The following is a 25,622-nucleotide window of genomic DNA, read 5'->3' as shown; positions in this document are numbered from 1 at the left end:
GTATATAGCTGATCTAAAGCATTTAGACTGATTTAAAATCTGAACTATTACCTCTCCCTCGGAAGGAGGCCTTGCAGAAAGAAAGCAGAATGGCACTTCCATAGAGACCCACAATTTTAGAACAGGTACCTTGGTTGACATCCCCTTCCCTTCCCACTCTACAAAGTGAGAAGCACTGTGAACGTATCAGGACCAGCCCCTGTAAGAAAAGGAAATACAAGCCAGGGGGATGAATCACCAGGACACTCTCCAGCTAAGTTACACCTCCCCAAATGTTGTTTCCAAACATTAGCATTGGGAGAAAAGATATGCGCAAGGTTGCAACAAGAAGATGGGCACACTAAAATAATTCGTAAGAATGCAGCTGCACAAAAGTTGCACAACATGCCAGTATACCTTCAAAACAGTCTGGAACTAAAGCATAACGGCAGAGATGGACATTCCTCACTGGAACGGACTTGCATTCCAGAGCTTTCCTCCTCCACATTTGTAAGAGGGGTGTGTGTCTACCTGACCTCTGAATGTGCCCAGTTTCCCTCTTCCCAATGCTGCCCCCTCTTGCTTTATGAGTCATGCCTATTAGATTGTGGACCATGATGGAAGGGACCTTTCTAGCTTCTTTCTTGGAACATTTGGTTGGAAATAAACTGATACCTACCCGCTTTTCTTAGCTCATTTTGCTACACTTCTTCAGCCACGGGACCTTGCCAGAGAAGCAAACCTTCTTCCGTTTCCCAAGCACAAGAGGGACAGTGCTGTTCTTGAAGCAACAACTCGCGTTCAAGTAGCCTTATTTGGAAAGTAGGTAGCTTAAGAGTATGCTTCAGTGTGTAGTACATATGCAATACCAGCATATGGCTTCATTTTTCAATGCTGCAGTTTTATTGTTTATGAAAAGTCATAGTGATTCAGCTCTTTTTTTGAATATGGGGGGGTGGGGGTCACCACTTGGAATGGTCTCATTCTTTTTTAATTTTTTTCTCCATTATCATGGGCCATGATGTTATTTCATTATTGCTTTTTTTTCTCTCTTTTTTTTTTTGGAAGACCATTCCGTTTTTTATTTTTTTGAACATCTTAAAGTGATAAGGAGAGATATATGCAAAGCAGTCATACACAGTATCATTAAAACTCATACGTAAAATACGTACACAAATCCAACAAAAGGCTAGTACATAGTAAAGCCTAAGCATACTACTATGCATTATGAAAACATAACTTTAGAGAGACTTCAGTTTAGTACTGTTACCTATTATTTCTGAAAACATTCACAAAGATCTTAAATGCAAATTTTCATTCCATACTTGGAATAAAACAAAAAAAAAATTACCTATGATATAACAATTCTTGGTCGGTTTTTGTTGTGTGACCAATTCTTTAAATTACAAAGAACCCAAAGAATTCTGTAATGTTTCAGTAGAAGTAATAAAAACATTGCATATGTTCCTAATGTGATGTCTTTAGCAATCATTTACCGAAATGTAAATGTGACTCGAACATCGATCACTCAAAATACAGGGTCAGCTGCTTATGCCTTATCTGAAAATCCAACTCCCATCAGTTTTATCCAAATGCCTTGAAGTACAAATATGCAAAAGTACTTTAGGAAATGCTAATGCAACATAGGTACAGTTCTAGCACTGGTCAGCTGAATCATCTTCTCCAAGAACGAGATTCATTGTCGTCGTCATCTTCGTCGTCGTCTTGAAGCAGTGAGTCATCAACCAAAGATTCCTCCTGAAACTATACAGAAATGCCCAGTAAGAGGACGAGATTGGGAAGCTGAAAACAAGACAAAGAGTTGCATTTTGACTTGTAAAGACTGTGTGTAAACTGCTACTACAGTTTGCAAGAACGGAAGAGGTGTGAACTAGGGAGGGGGGAAAAATCAGAATATTAATATTGTGTACCAACAATAAAAGGTGCCACACCAAGAGATATATATGACTGGTGTGGAGATTCAATTATTTATTTCATGCTGCCATCATTTGGGGAAAAAAAGCAACTATAATTACCTAAATGATTAGATATTGCTTCCCCATCTTAAGGACTTGGTTGGAGATGTCAACACAAAAGACACATCTCATGATACTGACAAGCCCTACTGTGACAAAGGTTGAAGTTGTGTGCTCTCTGAACTCATAGTAAGAAGGCAATCAGATGTTTGTAATTGGTGATTCTTGACTTCTGCAAAATCTTCATGGCCATTTTCTTACCAGCTGCCATCTTGTTGTAAACTTTTAGAAAATATTTCTGAGCATCCCTTTTAAAAACACCTTTAGGAGCAAGAGCCTATCAATGAGTACATATTTTCTGCCCATCTGCCTTGAGCTTCCCGAATAAGGCAGGACAGAACCTGAATAAGTAAGCAAGCAAAGCCACCTGAGCAGTCCTCTACTGCACCAGAGTACTCCTGATCACAAAGTGAAACTTCCAAGAATTTATTTAAGTAAAGGTTACTATTCTGCAATTAACACTCTCTTACTACTTCAACACTATAGATAATCAATTCTGGGTGAGAAGTTACAAAGTAATTTTCATAAATGAAATATGCATCTACTAGGAGGCGCTTACACAAAGGTCAAAGCTAAAGACCATAAATAACAGAAAATGTCCTGACACTGGAACAGCAATTCTGACAAAATTTATGGTGAAAAGCAATGGAGGTTCTCACTCATAATTTACTCTACAGCTGATACATGCAGGACTTGCTGATTACAAATATTCTGTTTCAAGACTCCTGGGTGCTTGTGCTTGAAGCAATAGTGAACTTTTCCTCCTCTAAGAAAAAGCTGACATTTAGAGAAATGTAAAATGTTTGAGGGAACTTTGATTGGAAATCCATTATGAATGGGAATTTATTGAAGGAGGAAAAAAACAGAGGACTACTCACAGAAGAAGAAAAAAATGTAAATGTATATAACCTGGTTAAATAAACCAGAAAAAAGACTAATCCATGTTAAGATCAGAAATATGATAAAATTACAGAGTGCCTTTTTTAAAACCATCAGTGACTAAAGAAAGATTTTTGAAATTATTTGTCTTTCCAATGTTAAAAACTGCAACAAACATCAAGAGAACCATTTCAGAGAAAAGTAAGGATTCCTAAATGTTGTCACAGTATCAAACAAACAAAAATGAGATGGTCACCTCCTGGTGACGTTTGCCTCGGCTGTACCTGAGATATAATGAAGACAAAAAACGTATACAGAAAGATCTGTATATCAGCTAAAAGCTTGAAAACAAACTCATGAGTTGGTTTCAAGAGGACTCGCTTGATGTCACAGATGGACTGGGAAGACTCTCTGCTCACTTGATGGACTTGGGCACCTTAGCTGCCTCAGTCTGACCCCTCAGAGAGTTATTGTGAGGACAAAATGGATACCCCAAGAGCTACTTGAAAGACATGCATGGTACAGACATGATCAAATAGGCATCTCTGAGGTAATACTTGAGAAGTGACTGTTAAGATCAGAAGAGAAATGTAGTCCTCCCAAACGAGGCAACATGGACCTTTCAAAATAATGAACCAGCAGATTTTTTTTCTGGCTGAAGCCATTTTTTGCATTATTTTGCCAGGACACACCACATACGCAGTAGACAAAGCAGTAGATTTTCCTTCCAAGGACGTTTACTGTTTTAGTGCTTTCATGAAACATGGCACCTGTTAAACCTTCCAGCTCAAGTAATGTGAAGTGCCAGATCATACAGCAAACTTACTCAAACAAGTAGCACAAGAAGTCCACAAAACAAGAGAGACACTTACTTCTTCTTCATCCGGTTCTGTCTCCTCTGTTTCCACAGCAGACAGATTTGTGACTGGCTTGTTCCACGCCAACTTCAGGTCCTGCCCTTTGAATCGAGCTCCATGAACAGCAGCCTGAAGAGAACAATATTCTCTGTGAATGCCCTTTCTGAAGGAAAACGTGTATTCTATGACTGGCAGTCCATTATCACAGACACTAAAGCCACAACCAAGATGGCAGGGGCAGGTTGTTTTTTCCCCCCTCACTCAGGCAAAGATCTGATGTTGAAAAACAGGTTCAGACAAAGGAAATACTTCTTCCTTCAAAGAGTGATTCAACTGTGGAATTCACTGTGAGTTGAGGTAGTGGTGGCCACAAAAACAAATAGCTTTAAAGGGGGGGGGGTCAAGATGGATGAAGAGCCCCGTGGTGCAGAGTGGTAAAGCTGCAGTACTGCAGTTGGAGCCCTCTGCTCACAACCTGAGTTCGATTCCAGAGGAAGCTGGTTCAGGTAGCTGGCTTGAGGTTGACTCAGCCTTCCATCCTTTCGAGGTTGGTAAAATGAGTACCCAGCTTGCTGGGGGGAAAGGGTAATGGCCGGGGAAGGCAATGGCAAACCACACCGTAAAAAGGTCTGCCGTGAAAACACTGTGAAAGCAGCATCACCCTAGAGTCAGAAACAACTGGTGCTTGCACAGGGGACCTTTCCTTTTTGAAGATGGATGAGGTTCATCAACAGCTACTAGATATTGTGACTGACTGGAGCCACCATCCACAGAGGCAGCAGATCTGGCAGAGGGCAGGATCAGGGAAGGGTTTCTGACCTCAATGCCCCGTTTGTTTGGCTCACCAGGGCAACTGCTAGGCCACTGGGTGAACAGTATGCTGGACTAGATGACCCACTGGTCTGATTCAACAGGCTATATTTATGTTCTTAACTGTTGCGATTATTTCTACGCACCCAGAGTGATGTTGCATTTTACTATGCAACAAAAGAATTTTTTTCTTCTTCTCTAAAACTGAAGGACTATCACAAACTAGTAGTTTGTGACTCAGCACACAGGTCTGCTGCTCAGAAGGGGAGAAACTCCACTTTTCCATTGTGGCCCTGAGCTGGTGCGATGCTTTGCCCAAGAAGAATCATGCCCCATGGGATCTGTCTGTAGGGCATACAAGACAAAATAATTCCACCAGGCATTCTACTAATGTAATTTTGGTGGACTCTACCACCACCGCTGTTGACTCTTATTCCACAAGCATCAATCTGTAGTGTGCTGAGTTTTTAAATTACATTTTGTTCAAATTACATTTTTATTATTTTTATTCTATTGTTGTTCCACTGGCTGCCCTGTGCCCCATTCTGGGGGAGGGACAGAATGAAAATTGAATGAATGAATGAATGTCCTTGGGCATACTTTTAGTGTCTCAGTGGAGTCTGTCCTAGTTTTCAATGCAAGCCTTTCTCTGGGATTATACAGGCTTGTTAGAATGTTGCTCAGACTTTTGTTTTAAAGAAACATTAATACAGACATATTATTGATTACAAGTTATTTTAGAACTTACAAATGTGCACAGAAACCCAGTCAAAAGATTTTTTAAAAAAGCATTAAGCGCTGAAAGCTTAATGAATATAGCAAGTCCTGAATCACTTTGAAATGCAGATAACATACTGTCCTGAACAACCAACTGTTAACTGAACAATGATTTCATTGATGCTTTGCTTTTAAAATACTGATTGTTTTTAATCTCCATACATTATTTCTGCTAGCCAAAACAAGAAATCTTGAAAACAGCCAATACAAAAACAAAAAAAAAATTAAACTTAGTGAATATAACTTATTCTGCTGAACAATGTTCCATTTGCTGCAAAGGCTTGGTAATTGAAATGTAAAAAGAAAAAAATTTAACCTATGGGATAGTCATGCCTCCTTAAGTACCAGATGCATTAAGTGGCTGCTTTGGAAATAGTATGTTCAAATTAAAGTAACATGAACTAGCATAAATCAGCGTTAGCAACATTCCGAAATAACTGCCACGGTCACAAAAGATTTATAGTACAATCTGAAAGTACAGCATAATGTGAAATGTGGAAACAATTACATGTTCAATGACATCTGAACATGAATTGTGTGATATTAAAGTCCCCAGGTATAAATTTTAAATCTGTACATATAAATTTATGATAAATTTTAAAAGATTCCACGCCTATTAAAATGCAGCTCGGGGGGCGGGGGGGTTGTCCACAGTCTCATCACAATGTCACACAACTGGAATTTTTTAAAAGATGCTTATGAGTGACATTTGGGTTCAGAAATAACTTGTAATCTTTGAAAGAAATTACTGCTACATAAAAATGCAACATTTTATGACTAGGGAATCCTCCTCCCTTCTCCTACCTAAAAAGTGAATGACTATAAACCTTTTTCATTCAAGGCAGTAAAACATTAGCTACCATTACCTGAAAGAAAGCTTTCAAAAAAACTACAGCTATTTTACAGATCAATCTTTATTGACAATTACAAATTTAAATTATAATTTGCCAATCAGTAGAAACCTATAGATCTGAGCTGTAATTCTGAACTTTTTATTAAGTCTCAGTTTATTAGTTAAGGATTTTTATTCAATTTCAAAAACTGACCCCAACACTGCATAACACACAACTCTAAATATCCACTCCAAAATGTTTAGAAAAAGTTTTGATCCCTTCATTCCCATGACAAGTAGGCATATCACATGATGCCTTTCTCGTACACTGAAGCATTTAAAATTTCAGCCCCTCTTTTCCAAATCGCTCAGAGTAATCAATTCCTGAGGAATTTTGTATAAAAAAGCACAATTTAACAGGGAACTTCCATTAGCAAGTGACTGTAGTTGTTAATAATATTCCACCTTGAACTGGTGAATTTTTTTCCAGAGGTTCAAGTTTTACAAACCTAGCGTTCACAAACTGCAAACACACAAAAAAAATAATCCATGCCTTGGAGCAGATTAGCATAACACATATTTTCTGTTCAATTCTAGACTTAAATTAAAACACAAACTAAGCCACATAAAGCTTCAGTGGATTCAAAATTGCTGCAGTGGTAATTAGGAGCACTACTAATAGTAATGAAGAAATTAATGATTTCAAACGCCTAGGCTCCCAACAGCTAGAAGGCCTGTGGAAAGCTACTTTTCTCAGTGCTCTTACATGCAAGACAACCCCCCTCCCAACACCATTCTCCCTAAACTGACAAGCAGAAAGAGGCAATCTTTTAACACACTCACATTATGCAAGGTGTTTGGTTTTCACTTTTTACTTCCATAGCTTCTAATCGTGAATTGAAGCGAACCAGGTATAATTAGCATAACGAAGGAATACAACAGTTCTGTTTAGTACTTAAGCGCACTTAATTCAATCATGCCTTCTAATATGAAAACCCCATTTGAAAAAAGGGGGAAAGAGACACTTACTGCTTCAGCCTCTGCTCTGGTCTTGAACGTAATCACTGCATGGAGAGATGAGTCATCTATCTGGCAGTCTTCAATTTCACCATATTGCTTTTTAAGAGGAGGCAAATTATCAACTAGTTGAAACATTTCTCTGCTATGAAATGTCTACAACAGTTCTAGATTGATGTGACCTAGTGACTTCCTAGAGCACTATGCCAGTATAAGATCAAAAAGGGGAGGGGGAGAAAAGGCAGAGCCAAAAGGTAGCTGAAGTACTCGGTGTACGAAGGTTCAGCCAAAAGAGAGCTGCTTTTTGATCAATTAGTACATACACCTGATTTATATAACATTTTGAACAATAGCTCAGGAATTTCTTATATTAGCTATGCTTTAATTTTGACCAGGGATACTGTTTTGATTTGAACTTTAGATGAAAGGCAGCCAGGACAGATTACAAAGAGCCATTTTACATTCTGGGTGGGAAAGAAGTTGAACTGTGAAGGAAAAGTAGGCCTCTCTTTTTTGTGAATGCATGGGCTTCCTAAACCATTTAACTGCAGCAAATGACAAGAGACTCAACTTCCCAAACACTATTCTCAACGAAGGAAAAAAATCATTTGAGAAGCACCCATTAGTTGCCCCTCTTTGAATAATCACTGCTCTTACTACATACTTTACCAAGGGAAGACATAAATTTATCTACTTCATTTATATTTATTTTATTTATTTATTCAATTTATATTTCACAGGCTCAGGCAGCTTACATGTTCATGTATATACATGAAATATAAAAATACATTAAGACATAAAAACATACAATCATAAAAATATCAAAACATTTCAAGTGTTATATTGATCTTTAGATGGTAATCTGTTCGATAAGATGGATAGCTGCCTATATCCCATTCCCCACCCCCCAAAGATGATCACTGTTCTCCTCTCATCCATTTCATGCTCACAACAACCCCTCAAGGTAGAAATATTTTGAAAGACATAGTTGAATAAGTTATGGTTGTGAAAGCCAAATTCTCTGCCCCCATTCCTGTATTTCACATCCTGTCCTGTCACACTTTTTTCCAGTGTTCCCAAAAATATATATATTAGCATTTGTAGAACCTAAGGAATTGAATTAAAAGATGTTCTATGATGAAACTTGAAATTACATCTCTTTGGTTGAAACTGAAATTATTGTACTGCACTGGCCTAGTATTGTTTTCACTGATCACAATCATAGCCAGTCAAGACTGCCAACATGAACCCCTGGTGGAATCAGAAGAACGGTGACATTTCTACATACCGCAAAGTGAGGAAGGAGATCTTCTCGATCATTCTCTGTAAAAGCAGAGATCTCAAGCGCCCTGGGACGGTGATCCACCACAGCATGAACAGGAACGCCTCTTCCTCTGCCCCGGCCTCGCACTCCCCTACCTCTGCCGCGTGATACACCCCGGCCTCGAGCATGGACTCCTCTACCACGACCTGAAGAAAGAATTCCTCGTTTCGCAGCCTAACAAGTAACAAGAATTAGCATTTATGTATCACTCTGATGTGCTTTGGAGATACTAGGCTGCATGCAAAGGACTGCAAGTGGAAGGGCTGCTTGTGCCATGTGGTTGTGCAAAATCTGCCCTAGTAGAAGTACGTCTTTAGACTGGGTCATGCAGCGCTCTAGTGTGAGGTATACAAACAGTGCTTCCATGAGTGGGAGAGAACTTCTGTTTGAGGAAAGCCACCTTTGGATCCAGCCCCCCCCCCCTTTTTTTAGTACTGCTTACAACCCATCAGTACGGCAGGCCATTCTGTATTACAGATGGACAGTCAAGGTGGAGTTATCTGTATAAAGCCACTGAGTAAGCTATTTCAAAACAGTAACTTCCCAATGTGTAGCTCGGCTGTTATACTGCACCAAATTTCTCTAAAGGTTTTCTTTCTTGTTCTCTAAAAGACATATCCAAAGTAATTTCCCAGTGAAGCTTCAGGATATGAGCAAGCAGTCACTAGTATTACAGGCAAGCTGACAGCAATGGGATTTTTTTTTTAAAAATGTACCACAAGGTGGGGCGAGAGGAAGAAGATAGGAAGTAGGTAGCACCAAGAAATATGTTCATTCAAGATAAGCGATTAAAAGCTAAGAATGGATCCTAGGCAAAAATTCCATGGGGTGGATGAGCACCTTGCAGTAATATGCTTCATAACCAGACCAACAGCCTGTTTTGCAACAACAACAACAACAAAAACCATTTCAAACTACAGAAGCCCCCACAAAATTCAGCCAATTTTTACCAACAAGATTTATATCAGGGTGCCAAACATGCAGTTTGGGGGCCAAATCAGGCCCCCGGAGGGCTCCTATCAGGCCCCTGAGCAACTGGCTGTCATCTGCTTCCTTCTTCCTCTCTCTCTTGCTACCTTCTGCATAACAGCTTGCTTTGCAAGGCTTGCTCAATTGCTCAGTAGCTACAGAGTAAAACTTCTATTTTCTCCATTGGCTGAGGCTCCCCCCCACAGTCCCCTGGGGAAGGAAGGAAAGAGCCAGAGCTTCCTTTGTCCAGTTCTCTGGATCTTATGGGAGAAATACAAAGAAAGCATCCTTAAGACCAATGAGTGCTAACGTCTTAAGCACGTTTTAAGCTTTTTAAAAATATATTCGTGTTTGTGTTCTTTATAAAATTTATATTTCTGCTACTTAATCTTAAATACGTAAACGCATGGCCCGACCTGACATGGCTTGGCCCAATCCAACATGGCCCAGCCCCTCAAGGTTTCATTTTTGTCAGACCTGGTCCTCATAACAAATGTGTTCAACACCCCTGATTTATATGAATCATTCGATTCATAGCTGAACAGGAATACCGCAAAAAGGTTTTCTGTGGTGAAAGACCTTTTTTTTTTTTTAAGCATGATCCATCAGACAACTGTCCCTTGGTTTTCTCCAATCAGCTGGAGAGCAATAAAAAGACTTTCCAAAGCACTAAAGCAAAAAGTTGCAACAGAAGCAGAGTATGGATGGAGAAAAGAAGCAATGTTTGAAACTCACCTAAATCCCATATCACACTCCCTATGCACAACAGCTAACTATGCAAAATACCTCACTTTCCTAGAATCTCCTGCCCTCAGAGACTTTTAAACCTTTCACAAGCCTGTCTTTCAATTTCATGTAATCCCTAATCCCTTGGAATCTGGTAACAAATGGACAATTTTGTTTAGACATGGAGATGATCCATATAAGCTTACTGTGGAAACTCTGAATTCAGGGTTATACAGTAGGAGGACACACATGCCTGTCATATACATTTGTATAACAGCCATAACAAATAACAGATGAACAGCTGTTTGAACCCTTTGCACACACTTATAGCAAATCAATTTGCTCCGCCAAACACAATCTGTTGCCCATTTCCTATTCCCTGCAACAACCTGGAAGCTACTGACATGCTTCTGTGCAGAGATTTGCTGTGGCCTGATCCAACAGGGCAACAAATGTACATACACAAAGCTGGGCATAATAAAGTCACCTACAAAGAGATCAGATATGAAATGAACGATGTTGGCATTGCTCTGTAGTTATTTAAGCACGAAACTAGAAAAAAAATTTATCTACAAAACTCGAAGCGCTTTAAAGAAAACTAGGTAACTATTTCGGATGCCATGTCCCTGCAATATACGATTTAATAATTCTAGGATTACACTAACCCCTTTAACATGGAATCTACACTCTTCAAAACGCAGCAGATGTTTGAAAGCAAGAAACTATGTAGCTATTTTGGATGCCACGACCCTCTAACATGCAATTCAGTAATCCTAGGATTTACACTAACCCATTTAACATGGGATCTTCAAAAGACAGCAGATGTTTGGAGAAAAAGACACTGCAAGCAGTGCGGGCCACAAGTTCTAAATACCAACAGCACCATCTATGGGGCACGTATTAAAAATGCATACCTCTCACAAATAATAGAACATGGCTTCAGGTGGATGAGTAGTTATATGTTGGTCTGCAGTAGAAGAACAAGATCTGAGTCTAGTAACACCTTTGGGACCAACACGATTCCCAAAGTTCCCTTCGTCAGACAGAAAATGGATAAAACATGCCAAGAGAGGTAACATTTCCTTTTTAAGATGAGAGTTACTCTTTCCTGTTAAAAGTATTTTGGCGCATGCATAGATTCCAAAGAAAAGAGCGAGAGCCCAGTAGCACCTTAAAGACTATTGTTGGAACTCTCTGTCTGGGGCAGTGATGCTCTGTATTCTTGGTGCTGGTGGGGAGGGCACAGTGAGAGGCTTCTAGTGTCCCGGCCCCACTGGTGGACCTCCTGATGGCACCAATTTTTTTTGCCACTGTGTGTTGGACTGGATGGGCCACTGGCCTGATCCAACATGGCTTCTCTTTATGTTCTTAGTAACAAAATTTGTGGTAGGGTAGGAGCTTTCATGAGTCCCCACTCGCTCCTTTTCTACTGCTACAGACTAACACAGCTACCCATCTTGATCAGATTCCAGAGACGACATGTGACTCTGCATGCAAAATAGCGGCACCTTAAAAACTAACATGCTTATAGCAGCACAAGTTACTTTAAGAGAAAGCCCACTTTAAAAAAAAATGCATTAGACAATTTCATCATTTCAGTAAGTTTTCAAGTACACTTACTTCAAGCTGCAGCTCTGTGTACCTCCTTCTTAGTTCAGTGACTTCTTCCCCAGCCTGCATCTTCTTGTATAAGTCCAGCTCCGTGTCCAGTAATTCTTTCTGCATCTGAAGAGTTACTGGAGCAATTTAGTATACATTTCTCAAAACTTAAATGGAAGGACATGCAATTAAATAACCAGATCCCGATGTGCACTGCAACACTGCCAAATTCAAAGGGATGGGGACCTAAAGGTCAGCATTAGATGGACTTTCGATGATGGAAGACAGCCAACTGAACTCAGGGCTCTCCTGAGCTCAGCACGCTCAGAGACTGGGTACTACTATGGGATTCAAGAAAAAAAGTTCAAGAATTGCAACCAAGCACCCCCGCCCCCCAAAAGCCAGGTGGATGAAACAAGCTTTCACATTTTACAGCCTGATTACAGAACCCATTCCCCCACCGAGAAAGATGGATGATATAAGACTCTTTGTTTATGTATAAAATTCAAGGATAATCTTCGATACTGCTAGTTAGGTAAATTCAACCACTGAATTACTCATCTCTTGGTTGGTAGGTTCAAAACCAACAATACGTTTAGGTCACTGAAGTGAAGTTTTGATACAAACATGATAAACACATTCCTTCTCAATCTGTTAACAGTGTTCGAATAATATAGGGGGGGGTCAGATTAAAAGAATGTGGAAAAAACAAGAATACCTGTGTCTTTGTTTTCATGTTTTTTAGAGGAGTGGGTGCAGGGGCAGAGACTCCTTTCAATTCATCCTTCAATTTGGTGATGCTGTTGGTCAAAGTCTCCAGAGTTTTCATGATTTCTGCCTTGTCCTCTGACTTCATGTTTTTGTTCTTCTCCAGCTTTGAGATGAGCATCTATTGAGATTACAACTATTACTTACAGGAGTCGTCTACTGGAGTGCTCTTTCTCAACGATCTTTTCGATAAAAGTTATTTTTCTTCAGTTATGTTAAGCATGCCTGAGTATATTTTTGACCATCTGAGCCTCAAAACATTTCTCCTTCTACCAGCCACATCCAACTAGCTCAAGCATGTACCCACTGAAAACAGATGAGAAGGGAAGGGAGACTAGACACCAGTTATCCTCTGATGCGGGGGGTCAAAGAATTGACACAGCATGCAATATGCTTAAAAATGGGCATATAGCAATCTCTCCTACAAAACTCTACCATTTGCTTTTGAAAGATTTCTACAGAATTTTAAAATTGTGATCTCAATCACACAGAGACTATGCATTCGTGGAGCTGCTTTCTTCCAGTACAGGAGTCTCTTAAATCCAGGGAAAGATTCTTCCCACTTGAGGAAATCACCTCTATTAGTGTAACACGCCCTCATGATTCTACCCTGTGTCTTTTTCTTCCTTTCTGAGAAATCTCGGGGGGGGGGGGGGGGCATAAGAATATACATCTTCTGAACTGCTTCAATACAGAATTTTGTTGTGCTAAACCATGCAAAAGAGTCATAAATAGATTATTCCATTATGGGGAGGGGGGTATATTCCTGGAACAGTTGAAGCTTTTAATTTAAAAGTGGTTCCCTCATCCTTTGTTGCTCAGCTATTTGGATTAAAGCTATCTCTGATAACATCGATCAACTCTCAGCCCGGTTTTTAAGGAAAATACTGAATACTCCCTTGTATTCATCTGTACAGCCCAGATGTTGTATTGTGAGCTGAATTTGGACAGATATCCTTGGAAGCCAAAGCATGACTTTGTGCTTTTAAACTAAACTAAGAATTTTGTTATGACCACATTAAAGCTGTAAAATAAGACACAGCACAGTTGTTTTTCAGCAGTGATTCAATCACAAAACATAAACACATTACCTTTTGTGTTTCAATATGTTTTTCTAAAATCTCTTGCTTTTTCTTTCTCACATCTTGCTGAAGTCTCAGAGCCTCCTGTAAATATATACATAAAAAGGAACATCTCAATATGACGCAAAAAAGATTAGAACAACTCCAACTGCATCGTCTACTGAACATAACTGGCTAGGTACAAGGTTTAAAGTTTCACTCCTCTTTAATCATGTATCATTCAGAAATTGGAGTCGCTGTTATATACTGAGAATAAACCAATAATATGGGAAAGATTTATTTAATCTGGATTACTGGCCCTTTAAATAATCTGGCGGTGGCACAGAGGGCTTCTATTTACAACAAACTCAAAAACGTCAGGTTGAACCAACACAGCATACGGCTGCAGTAGATACAATTAAACCATTTAATCAGGGGTGCAATTCTAGCAGGAACTCCTTTGCGTATTAGGCCACACCCCCTGATGTAGCCAATCCTTCAAGAGTTTACAGGGCTCTTAGTACAGGGCCTACTGTAAACTCCAGGATGACTGGCTACATCAGGGGTGTGTGGCCTAATATGCAAAGGAGCTCCCGCAAGAATTCCAACGCTGCATGTAACAAATAACATTTTAGACTAGCATGCCCTGTATCTGTCTCTTTGGACACTGCTTGGATTTTAAGAAATTCTGTCATCATACTAAGCAGCAACAAAAGTATTTGAAACTGTTCAGAACCACCCCTGACCTGGATAGTCCAGGCAAGCCCAATCTCATCAGATCTTGAAAGCTAAGCAGGGCCAACCCTGGCAAGTGCTTAGGAAGGGAGACTTCCAAAGGAATATCAGGGCCAGGATGCAGAAGCAGGCATATCAAGCCACCTCGCTGAAAAATGTCCAAATTCTAGTAGGGGTCGTCAGAGGTCACCATGACCTCCAGGTACACAAACACATAGACGCACACACACACACAGAGGCACATAAATACTAACCCCCCCACCCAAAAAACCCTGTTCTGAACTCTAGACTCTCCATCCATAGGGGAAAGCTGCAATGTCTATTTCATTGTTCTTCTCTAAACTGATTCAACAAGATCACATTTATATGCTTGGGAAGATGCAAAGACTCAAAACAGTTCACTAGCTTATACATTATGAAAGTTTTTCTTTCACAGTTCTGTATGTTCATTTCCTTTTATGCCAGGTCATCATTAGATGTTTTCCTATATTTTGGGACAAAGAGGATTTATAAACATGATGATTCAATCATGCCTTTAAGTTCTGTTCCTCATAAGGTGAATGTAACAAAAACAGCTGGAAAGAACAACTGCCACACTCTACATAGAGCCCCACCTCACTTTCTGAAGTACACATTTGAGAAACCAATGTCACTGTAACTATGGATCTTTCACATAGTTAGTTCCTTACTCTGGACAACTCTTACACACCTAAAAGTCTTAGAACACTTGATCTACCTTCATGTTCTTCATCCATAGAAATTTAAACAACCAGATTTCATAATCCAGCATAAACAGTTAAAAACTTATTCACCTAGGACCAAGCGGAACTTTACCTCACAACTTTAACATTAAAGACATATGTGGAAATTATAGGAAGCCTTATTTGTTCCCAGGTGACACCAAAAAATACAGGTAAACATTCGTTAACATGGATCCTGGTCTCCAGCAGAGAAATCACAAATTATGTGATCTATGGCTGCCACTTTCATGCATTTACCATTAAAGCTAAAGGAAAATGGAAATATGTCCCGTTTTGTGTTAAAGTATGGAAACGCTATGGATTCAGCTAAATTATTTTTTGCACAACTGAATATTATTTTAATCTGCAAATGAATTACTTTGAGGTTTCATTTTAATCAGGGTTTGCTTTTAGAGATAAAGCTGCCAAGGCTAACTGCTGAAACAATAAATCTGATATGAACCCAAAGTTGAAAACTTCGAAAAACTCCTAAATAATCACGCTGATGATCTACGATGAACATCAGATTTACAAGGGACCAATCTGGGTTTGAAAGCAGATGAATACAAATCCATGAACTGCTTTAGAAGAAACCCACATAAATTCTCAACTACTGTACTGTTTCAAGGGCAAACCACTGAAAGTGTTCTGAGGTGCACTGTGCCACCTACCCTACTTCTATCCAAACTAAGTATAAAACTGAAAGGAAAGGCTTTGCAGAACTAGAAAGCACCAAGTCTGAGGAGGAAAGGGCAAAGTTCCATATATCCAGACAAATACTGACTTGTGGTTAGTTCCAAAAGGAAGGAACAAGAGAAAATGCAGGAGCCTTCCAGCCTCCTAATTACAGTTAGTAGACCAGGAGCATTAAGTGTACACCAGACCTAAAATAATATGACAAATGCATTCTCCCCCCAAAGTAACTCTTCTCCCCAAAATCATAACTGGCCCCACTGATGAACCTCCCGGTGGCACCTGGGGGTTTTTTGGCCAGTGTGTGACACAGAGTGTTGGATGGGTCACTGGCCTGATCCAATATGGCTTCTCTTATGTTCTTAACTGTGACTGTAATTACAAATTGATGATCCAAGTTTTTACATAGCAGCCTTTCAGTCTCTACCACAAAGCTCCAGGAGCAAGAAGAGTCTTTCAAATAGTATGAAAGTATAGAAAGATAGTCACTTTTCTCCTCCCCACCCCCCCCCCCCAAAAATAATGAAAGTAGTTTAAGATTTAGCCTGTACACGAAACACACATAAGTAAAGTTTCTCAAACTGTGACGAGTAAAAAGTTTAAAAAAAAAAAAAAGACTAGGCACAGGTTTAACAGTGGTTTGAACTCAAACCCAGTCATTATGAATACCTACTAGCATGTCACCTGCTTCTAAATAATCATTTCTATTTTAAGGAAAAGCAGAGTTAAATTTACCTGTTTTTTCTTCTGTGCTTCACTAGAGTCTAGCACGGAAGCGTTTACAACAGGCAACGTTTTCTGAGCTGCCTTCAAAGCAGCTGGGTTATAGACTGTTTTTGTCAAGCCAGTAGAAGTAGACAAGACCTACAGAAGGAAACCGTTTTATTGTGCTAGCAAATCAACTTTCAAAAAATCGATTCAAATACAGACTTTTCTCCAGGGATGATACTCATTGCTATGCTTGTGAAGACAGCAAGAACATGAACATCTGACAAAAAAAATGTTCAAGGTAAAGACAGACTACTAGAAGGTACAGACACATGCTGCAAAGAACACAACAGAAACTGGAACTTGAGCTCTATCAACCTAGGTGTATAATTGCACCTAATTTAGAAAGAATGAGAAAGCTAACAGTGTCACCTGTAAAGACAGAGGTTTGGGATTCTCATATTCCTTGGCTGAGTGTAAGTGGAGACGAGTTATGAGAGTTACAAATTCAGAGGTCTATTGATGGGAGCGTGTCTAATATGACAAGTTGCATTATACATTTCCAAGAGAACCCCATGATTTTTGAGCTAACAGCCATGAGGACAGGAAATGTGTGTTTGCCTAGTTAAAACCTAAGAGATCACTCACGCAAGCAAGCTGAGCCATGTGCAACATGGGAAGATAGTACTCATTCAGCATCACTGTGAAAACTGACTACCTGACCTGGCATGTTGATCAGTTAAACCAAAATATCCTACCAAAACACTGAAGTGTACTCCTCTGTTCTAAGGTTGGCTGTCTGATCAACTCAAACAAGCTTTTGACAACTGACTTCTAAACATTCTTAATTTCTTTAAACAATTAACTTTATGAGAATGAAAATACTTTAACCATCGCAAGTCTGATACTTTTAACAGATCACAAAATCAAATTGGTTATAATTTATTTATTAGAATGTGTATGCTACACTTTTTCCATTGCTCAAGGTGGCTTTACTGTGAAACAATTAGCTTTTTATCAATACTGTAATTAATTCTAACAATTTAGGTAGGGTTTCTATAAGGGTAGATGATTTACTGAGCAATTCTTTGTTTGGGTCTTTATCTTAGCATATCATGATGGCCAGTCTGTTGTATTTTGGAAGAGATTAACAGAGAAAGCAAGCAAACTGCAACAGCTTTAAAAGACAGGTGTGCTGTGCTAAGTAGGAAACACCTCAGTTCTTCCTGTTTAGGGGTCTGTCACCATTGAATATCTGGGGGAAAATGGTCTTTCAAATTTTTTGATCACTTTTTCCAATGGAAAAATAATTCGGGGCAACTATAACGGGCGGATAGCTTCACGACCCAAATAACAAGAGTACAATTGACCAATGCACTAGAATCCTCTTTTGCCTGTGCTGCCCCAGGAAACTTACACTATGGTCAAGGAAGAAATCATGTTATCCTAGTAAATATTTACTATTTTGTTTATTAAAACATTTATATCCTACTTTTCCTCATGGTTCAAGGCTGCCTGCAGTAATAGTTAAAACATTATACAGAATTTCCCAGTGACAAACAGAAGCTCACCAGATATTTAAGTTCCTCTAAGCATGCCCCTAATGGGGAGGGGAAAGTTCGGCTCCACTGACAGCCCCAATGTACTCAAAAACTTCATTAGCATTTAAAATATGCACCTTCTAACATTAGCTTGGATCCAAAGGCTTCTTTACGATGTACCTGACTGCTATGTGAGATTATTATTGAGTTTTTCCTTTTCAGCAGCAAATCCTGGATGCCAGGGTACCACGAAAACTCCCCCCACAGATATTGATAGCCAAGAATATGGAGCAGCAAGATACTGCTGCTCAGAAAGATGGAATATTGCTACACGATAAACAAACCTAAAGCTTTCTCAGGCATACAAACCATAAGGGTTTGTGAATTGTTTTTTAATCCAAGCCATTCTTTGCAGACACATGGCGGGTCATGGAAACAAAGGGTTATGAGATCCATTCTATAGTCAATCCAGTGTTGTTGTTTTTTAAACCCAGATACATGGGCATATGGCAGGTCATTCATGCATACCAATCCAAGGCAAATAGGCAAAATCAAAATAAAGAACAAGAAGCAAATTTATTACCTTAAGATACTGCACCTACTCCCAGCACCTTGTCAGTGTTCCATTGCAGGGCAAACCAGGGGTGGCCACATGTGGCTGTTTCACACATATTGTGTGGCTCTCAAAGCCCCCACAACCCTGTCAGCTGACTTGGAAAAAGCATTTCTCTCTTTAAATCACTTCTCCAAGCCAAGCCAATCAGCAGCTTGGAGAATGCATTTAAAAGTTTGCTTTCTTTCCACCTCTCCCTTACTCCATCTTCCTTCCTTCCTTCTCTCAAAATCTGAGGTTCATGCCTTGCAGCTCTCAAACATCTGATGTCTGTTCTATGTAAAGTATGGCCACACCTGAACTAGACAATACTGTACCCCCAAGTTTGCCACATACTACAAGCCAGCAGTCTGGACTGAAGCAGAAAAGAACAGATCTAGACAGGTTAGGCTAGTCTCAACTGATGGGGCTTATGCAGTGTCAATGCAAAACCAAGCTATAAAGATGTGCATCGCACATCCAGAGAAGCAAGCAAAGCAGAATGGAGCATGGTATATCTCCTGCCAAGAACAGAGTAAAGCAGGTGGCACACAAAGGCAGTCCCAAGGGTGTGGAGGGCTGCGGCTCAGTGGTACAGTAGTTCTTTACAAACAAAAGGGCTCTGGCATCTCCAGCTAAAGAGCTCAAAGGAAAGGCCCTATCCAACAAAGAAAATCTAAGTAAGGGGATCCTCCAATATCAACACAAATAGCACAGGCAATTTCCTGCATTACAATTTTGGCTCTACTTCTTTCATAAACTGTATTTCCAAGCTCAGCTTAGCACTGCTAAAACTAACCTGATCAAGTAAAACCACGCTCAAACCATCTGGCTCTGGGTTCTGAGAAGCTGTCTCACAAATGCCGCAAACTTTGTCAGCAGTATTACAGATGGGTCTAATTAATTTCAGACTTCAGTCATCTATCTGAAGACGGCATGCACCTACTTTGAATTCACACTGTATTGAAATAAAGGATGCACTAAGCTGTACTGAAGCATGCTCGTGAAACTGTAGTTCTCATCGCGAATTGTGTCTTACCTTTTCGGTGGTGGAAGTAGGTGGTTTAGGCACAAACCCTAGTCTCTCCTTCACAGATAATTTTGTTACATTCTAGGAAAAACAAACAGGGAATCAATAATCAGCAGTAGTGTATTTTTTAAACCAAACACATTGCATTTGTAACTGCACAGTTTAAAGCAAGTCCTTCTTTAAAATCTCCGAAATTACAGGAACTGTGTTCCATGAATGCTCCACACATTGCAAGCAAGACAGCATTAACAAAAGGCCAGAAGAACAATTGTGAAGCATGGAACGAAGGCGGCACCAGAGAAGATCTGCAACCCCAGCTTCTCACCCTAACAAGTTCTGACTGTTTTGCAAACTGACAACTCCTGTGAGCCACATGACCTATCCCAAATTCTGAGAGGTGGCAACCTAAACCTTAAAGGGGCAGGTCCTTTCATCTGCAGCTCTAACCTCCCTCAATGATGAGCAATTCTAGTAGGGATGTTGTCTCTGGTGAACAATGGAAGCAAATCAGGGATGGTCACTGCTGATGAGAATGAGGCTCTTTCTGAAGATGGCAGCTGGGCAAGCTCTCTCGTTATTGAGACCTGGACTGGTATGTATTGTCAAGAGTGCCATGACTGGAACCCGTAAGGCTTGTGCTACCAAACCTGGATTCCCCAGAGCACTGGAGTGTCTTCTACCAAGTTTACCTCCAAGTGCCTACCTAAGGCTGCAACTGCAGGGGCAAGAAAATTCACTGGTGACATCACACATTTTGTATTAAAAGATGGAAGAGGAGATGGAGACATGCAAGGATAGATACCTCTTCCCATCAGCTAGCTTGGGCTTTTCAAGTAGTTTCTAAGACACCCCTCAGTTTCAAAAGCAATTTGACATGGACTATCGATGGGATATGCTCTTCAGGTAAGTCAAGTCCAAGGCTCATCAAGAATATATCTGGAACTGCCCTGACCTGGATAGCCTTAGGAAGCCTGATCTCATCAGATCTCGGAAGCTAAGCAGCACTGGCTCTGATAAGTACTTGGATGGGAGACCTCCTTGGAATACCAGCAGTCGGGAGACAGGAGCAGGCTTTATTCAGCCACCTCCTTGAATATTCCCTGGTAGGGGTCAGTCATCAGAGGTCACCATGACTTCCAGGTGTGCAAACACGCATACAAATACACCCCCCCCCCAAAAAAAAGATGACTCTATCTGGAACTTAGTTGCACTTTTTTTGTATCCTGGATCCCAGTGGATCCCAATCCTAGAAAAAGTGATGAGAATGGTTCAGAAATGCTAAACTTTCTGGACAGGCATCTTCTGCCCTCACCCAGATGGCCCAGACTAGCCAGATGGTGCCAGATCTTGAAAGCTAAGCAGGGTCAGCCCTGGTTAGTATTTGGATGAGAGACCACCACGGAATGCCAGGGTCACTATGAGGAGGGAGGCAATTGCGATCTACCTCCGAATGTCTCTTGCCTTGAAAATCATATGGGGTTGCCATTAGTTGGCTATATGACAGTAGCTCACACACACAAACTATCTTCTCTTTCCATCCTCCACCATGTACCAAAGGTTTAAGAGAGCTGTTGCATCTTCTCTGTTGTCAACAAGAGCCTCAAAAAAATTCCTTGCTTTTGTTAAACCCCAGAGCAAAGCGAGATAAGTTCCTGCCCCTGCCCGCTCCCCCCCGCCCCCCGCCAATGCTCCCTCTGAAATTTGCTAAAAATGCTGGGAAGAAACTGGGGATCCTGTACCAAGACCAGTGAAGGAATTACATGTGCCACTAACTGCTCTATGAGTGGATGGTTTAAGTCTGAAGCAAGTTGCTGTTGTTATCAAGTAACACTTCTAGCATGGGGCTGAGAATGAAAAAAAAAAACAATTATGCCCTAGAAACCAGGTTTCATAAATTAAAGCAGGCCTTTCAAAAGATAAAGATCTGAGTGAAAATTTTAGCAGTGATTTCTTGACACTGCTTACACTGGGCTATATTTGATGACTCCTCTCCACACACATGAGGGCAACAGGGGCAATTTTTGATCACTTCTTCACTGCGGCTGCCTGTTTATGTGGTTCTGAGCCCCTCCCCCAAAACACAAGACTCTTCAGCCCTCACAAGAGGGTGCCAGGAGAAGCAGGATGGGTGGGGATCTTCCTCTGTGTAAAACCCAAAATTAAAGGCGGGGAGGAAATGGTGGTTCAGATGTACAGACACCTTAACATTTTGGAAAATAAATATTATAGCCACCTGAACAGGTTCTGTACTGGCACTCTGAGGTTCTGCAGGCTCAATGTTACTGACAGGTACTGGACCAAGCCGTTCCTTGACTGACTGCTTCACAATGGGCAAGATGGACTGCTGGGCTAAGGGCTGTATTACCTTGAAAGGAAAATCAGATTGTCATAACAGCATTTCAAAATTTGTCGCCAAGGTGTTCTAGCTGCCAGACATTAAAATCAAATGCTTCCACCCTTTTATAATGCCCTAAATCAAGAACATTTGCCTGGTTGCCGGAAGATTTAAGATCAAGAACCCTAGCAAAGCATTTTCTGCTTCTAGTTCAATTACTGGAAGACCACTCAAGTCTAAAAACAAATGGAAAAAAAAAGTACTTGAAATCTAACGGCTTTAAACCAAATATGGCACAAACTGTGAACCTGTACTCTGTGAAACCCAAGTTCAACAATGTAATTAATGCAGATACATCAAAAAAACTTCTAAATATAACCATGTTTCTGATATTTCAAAATACTTTTGTGCTAATCCACAGAAAAAGGCTTCTGCACAAGCAGTACAAACCTAAATCCCAAAGCTGTGTCTGTCTGATCTCTTTATTTTCAACAGGATGCACTCTGGAACATTCTGGTTCAAATGAAAATTGTGATATGCAGACAGACCACTGAGTTCACGTGCACAGATCTTTGCTCAATTTCCCATCTCTGCATTTTTAAAAAGATTTAATTGCCAACTTTAGTTTTCATTATTAGTGTCATTTGATCATTGTCAGAGATCAAGCAGCAGGCATACCAGCCATCTTCAGTAATATAAAAGGATTTTTCAACACAAACATATGTAATTTGTTGGTGCATTTGTTAAAAAGACGTCCGCTCTTTGTACATCACATGGTCTTCCACTTTCCTCAACTTTACTAAATTCAATTATACACGATTTTGAATATTTATCATTTTTAGTGAAAATATACCATTTAGACAATTAAACAGAAGTACACTAGCAGCTTAAAGACTTAATAACATTTATAATATTAATTTCATCTCCATTTATTCCAGTTTACACTCTTATGAGTCAGAGCTCAGTCCATCAGATGCAACTGAGCTCTGACTCATAAAAGCTTATTCTCCAACAATTCGCCTTTAAAATTTCACTGGACTTTTGTCTAATTATGCTATGACAGATTAACACTCCTCTGGAATTTAAAGTGCAGCACCCATGAAGAAAAATGTACTCCAAGGATTCCACCATGACTTAGGACCCTCCTCCATTTTCTCTAGCACCCAATTACTAATTGCCGCTGTGATCACGTGAGGTCATTCCTCTTGTGCTTCGTCTGCCACTAGCATTTTTGCTTGTGAGGGCTCCTTGCACAAGCACAAGTGATTTCATCAGTGGAAATGAGCGCCACAGCAGAGGACAGCTTCCACAGTGGCCTGAGAGAAGCATGGGAAGAGTGTCATAGGATTCAAGCCCTTCAGTTTAGAGGAGGTTATAAATTGCTCTTGGAAGTCAGAATTGGTATTGTCTCCCAGGGTTAGTTTCAAATTTTTACATTCTCTTATACGGTGTTCTTACGAATTTCTGGTGCTCATCCTACTCCATTTTTGTTTTTGCTGCAGGATGTTTCTTATTCAAAACCCACTCTCATTGAAGAAATGGCTGCTGACCTCTGCTTTGACTCTTATAATCCACATACATTTGATATAAAATAGCCGATTTCTGTTCTCTCAGGGGCTGCTTCATCCCTCCGGACACTGGTCTGGTGGCTAATATCGCACTTGGCACATAGACAGGCATATACCTGTGTCACTTAAAGATCTTTTTAAAATGGAAAGCAAATATTTTAACACTGCTTGATTGGAATTCAATAGGGCAGGGTGACATAGTTGCCTTGGAGGTCTATAAATGCACCTTATATAGCTGTGTCTTACTACCTGGAAGACCTTTTTCTAAAGTAAATGGAAAACAAATATTTTAACATAGCTTGACTGGAATGTAATCGGCACAGTTGCCTCAGAGGTCTATAAATGCACTTTCTTTATAGGTATAACACCAAACTGAATGATACAGGAATGACTCATGTTTAATTTTTTACAAAGGATATACATTCCGATTAATTTCCTATTTTTAAAATTCAACATCTGTGTAGTGCAAATATTTAATTTTGGTGTATTAAATGAAACAGGAGGAAAAGCTGCTACTGAAATCTGACCTTGATCGATTAGAAGAGTTCTGCAATGATGTGTTCTTATAAGCCAACTGCAGAAATACATAATCTACTCAGAACCGACGATCATGCAGTAGAGTTTTAGTCTAAGGGTGGTATTTAATTGTCATCATGACTGATCAGTGCAGGGCAAAAGAAAAACATTCTGCTCATCTTCTACAGAGCCCCATGATGCAGAGTGGTAAAGCTGCAGTACTGCAGTCGGAGCCCTCTGCTCATGACCTGAGTTCGATCCCTGTGAAAACTGGTTCAGGTAGCCGGTTCAAGGTTGACTCAACCTTCAAGCCTTCCGAGGTAGGTAAAATGAGTACCCAGCTTGCTGGGGGGAAAGTGTAGATGACTGGGGAAGGCAATGGCAAACCACTCCATAAAAAGTCTGCCATGAAAACGTTGTGAAAGCAATGTCACCCCAGAGTCGGAAACGACTGGTGCTTGCACAGGGGACCTTTCCTTTCCATCTTCTAGTAACTTCTAAATGCTTTAAAAAGCTGGGAAACGGAACAGAACATTAAAATGAACCAGAGTTCTACTGCTTTACCTTCTGCACTGCAGTTGGAATTGGTGGAGCACTGCCCTCTCTGTGCCAGTAGACTTTAATAAACCGATTATTCAGTATCGCTTCTGTGCTCGATATCGCTTTCTTCGCTTCTTCGTGGGTGGCAAACTGAATGAGAGCACCTTCTGGATCTCCCTGGTAGGCAACCTTAAAAGTTCAAGAAAAAAAAAACTTTCACAAGCCTAGCAATTGCTCCTGGGAAGGGTTCCACTATATAACGTAAATAAGAGAACACCAGCTAACGACAAATAGCCAGTAGCATCGAGGTGCTTCGTGCCCCGGAGAAGCTGCATTGTGAAATCCAGACTTCCACATAGTTGTTTAGCTCCAAAGAGCAAGACATTGAAGAAATATGATTCCTGCTCCGTGAAGCTTATGAACTTAAGAAGAGCCAGGCTGGGTCAAACCAAAGAGCCATCAAGGGCAACATTCCACTCACACAGTGGCCAACTATCTATCTCTAAGAAGCCTGCAAACATCATCATCCTGGCAACTGACTTAAAGAGGTGTACAACCTCTCAGACTGAGGGAAGTAGATATCCATCATGATTTGTAGCCATCGACAGTCCAGTCATCCAAGAATCTGTCCACTCTCCTTTTAAAGGCTTCCAGGTTGCCAACCATGACACCCAACCTGTGGCAGTGAATTCCACAAAGTAACTCTATACTGTGTGAAGAAATATTTCCTTTGAGTGTCCTGAACCTCCCACTCTTGTTGCTGGCGAAACATCAGGTCTCCCACCCTTCAGCTTCAGTGGATGACCCCGGATTCTAGTACTATGGGAGAGGAAGAAGAGTTTCTCCCTGTCCACTCTGTTCTGTCCATGCCGTGAATAATGTCTATCGTATTTCCTTACCTTTTTCCTAGACTAAACAGTCCTAAGTGTTTGTAACTGATCCTCATAGGCAGCTGTTCATGCTGGTTACTCTTTCCCATACCTTTTAAAG

The 25,622-nt window shown here is 40.4% G+C and overlaps 1 protein-coding gene across 1 annotated transcript in view; it reads right to left on the bottom strand.

Moving 5' to 3' along the window:
• Nucleotides 1-1,031: 1,031 nt before the first annotated feature.
• Nucleotides 1,032-25,622, bottom strand: part of RBM26 (RNA binding motif protein 26) — a 65,983-nt gene continuing 41,392 nt past the window's right edge. The window contains exons 12-22 of the mRNA XM_060233632.1: nucleotides 24,657-24,821; nucleotides 21,907-22,038; nucleotides 19,683-19,754; nucleotides 16,538-16,666; nucleotides 13,665-13,739; nucleotides 12,524-12,694; nucleotides 11,827-11,931; nucleotides 8,476-8,685; nucleotides 7,200-7,286; nucleotides 3,767-3,880; nucleotides 1,032-1,743 (exon numbers count right to left, since the gene is read on the bottom strand). Coding sequence (XP_060089615.1) covers nucleotides 1,654-1,743; nucleotides 3,767-3,880; nucleotides 7,200-7,286; nucleotides 8,476-8,685; nucleotides 11,827-11,931; nucleotides 12,524-12,694; nucleotides 13,665-13,739; nucleotides 16,538-16,666; nucleotides 19,683-19,754; nucleotides 21,907-22,038; nucleotides 24,657-24,821 — 1,350 coding nt within the window. The 3' untranslated portion in view covers nucleotides 1,032-1,653. The remainder of the gene's footprint in view (nucleotides 1,744-3,766; nucleotides 3,881-7,199; nucleotides 7,287-8,475; nucleotides 8,686-11,826; nucleotides 11,932-12,523; nucleotides 12,695-13,664; nucleotides 13,740-16,537; nucleotides 16,667-19,682; nucleotides 19,755-21,906; nucleotides 22,039-24,656; nucleotides 24,822-25,622) is intronic.

Source organism: Heteronotia binoei, chromosome 3 (assembly GCF_032191835.1).
Source record: "Heteronotia binoei isolate CCM8104 ecotype False Entrance Well chromosome 3, APGP_CSIRO_Hbin_v1, whole genome shotgun sequence".
Taxonomy (NCBI): Eukaryota; Metazoa; Chordata; class Lepidosauria; order Squamata; family Gekkonidae; genus Heteronotia; species Heteronotia binoei.
The sequence above is the reverse complement of the archived record's forward strand: the minus strand, read 5'-3'. Positions and strand labels throughout refer to the sequence as shown.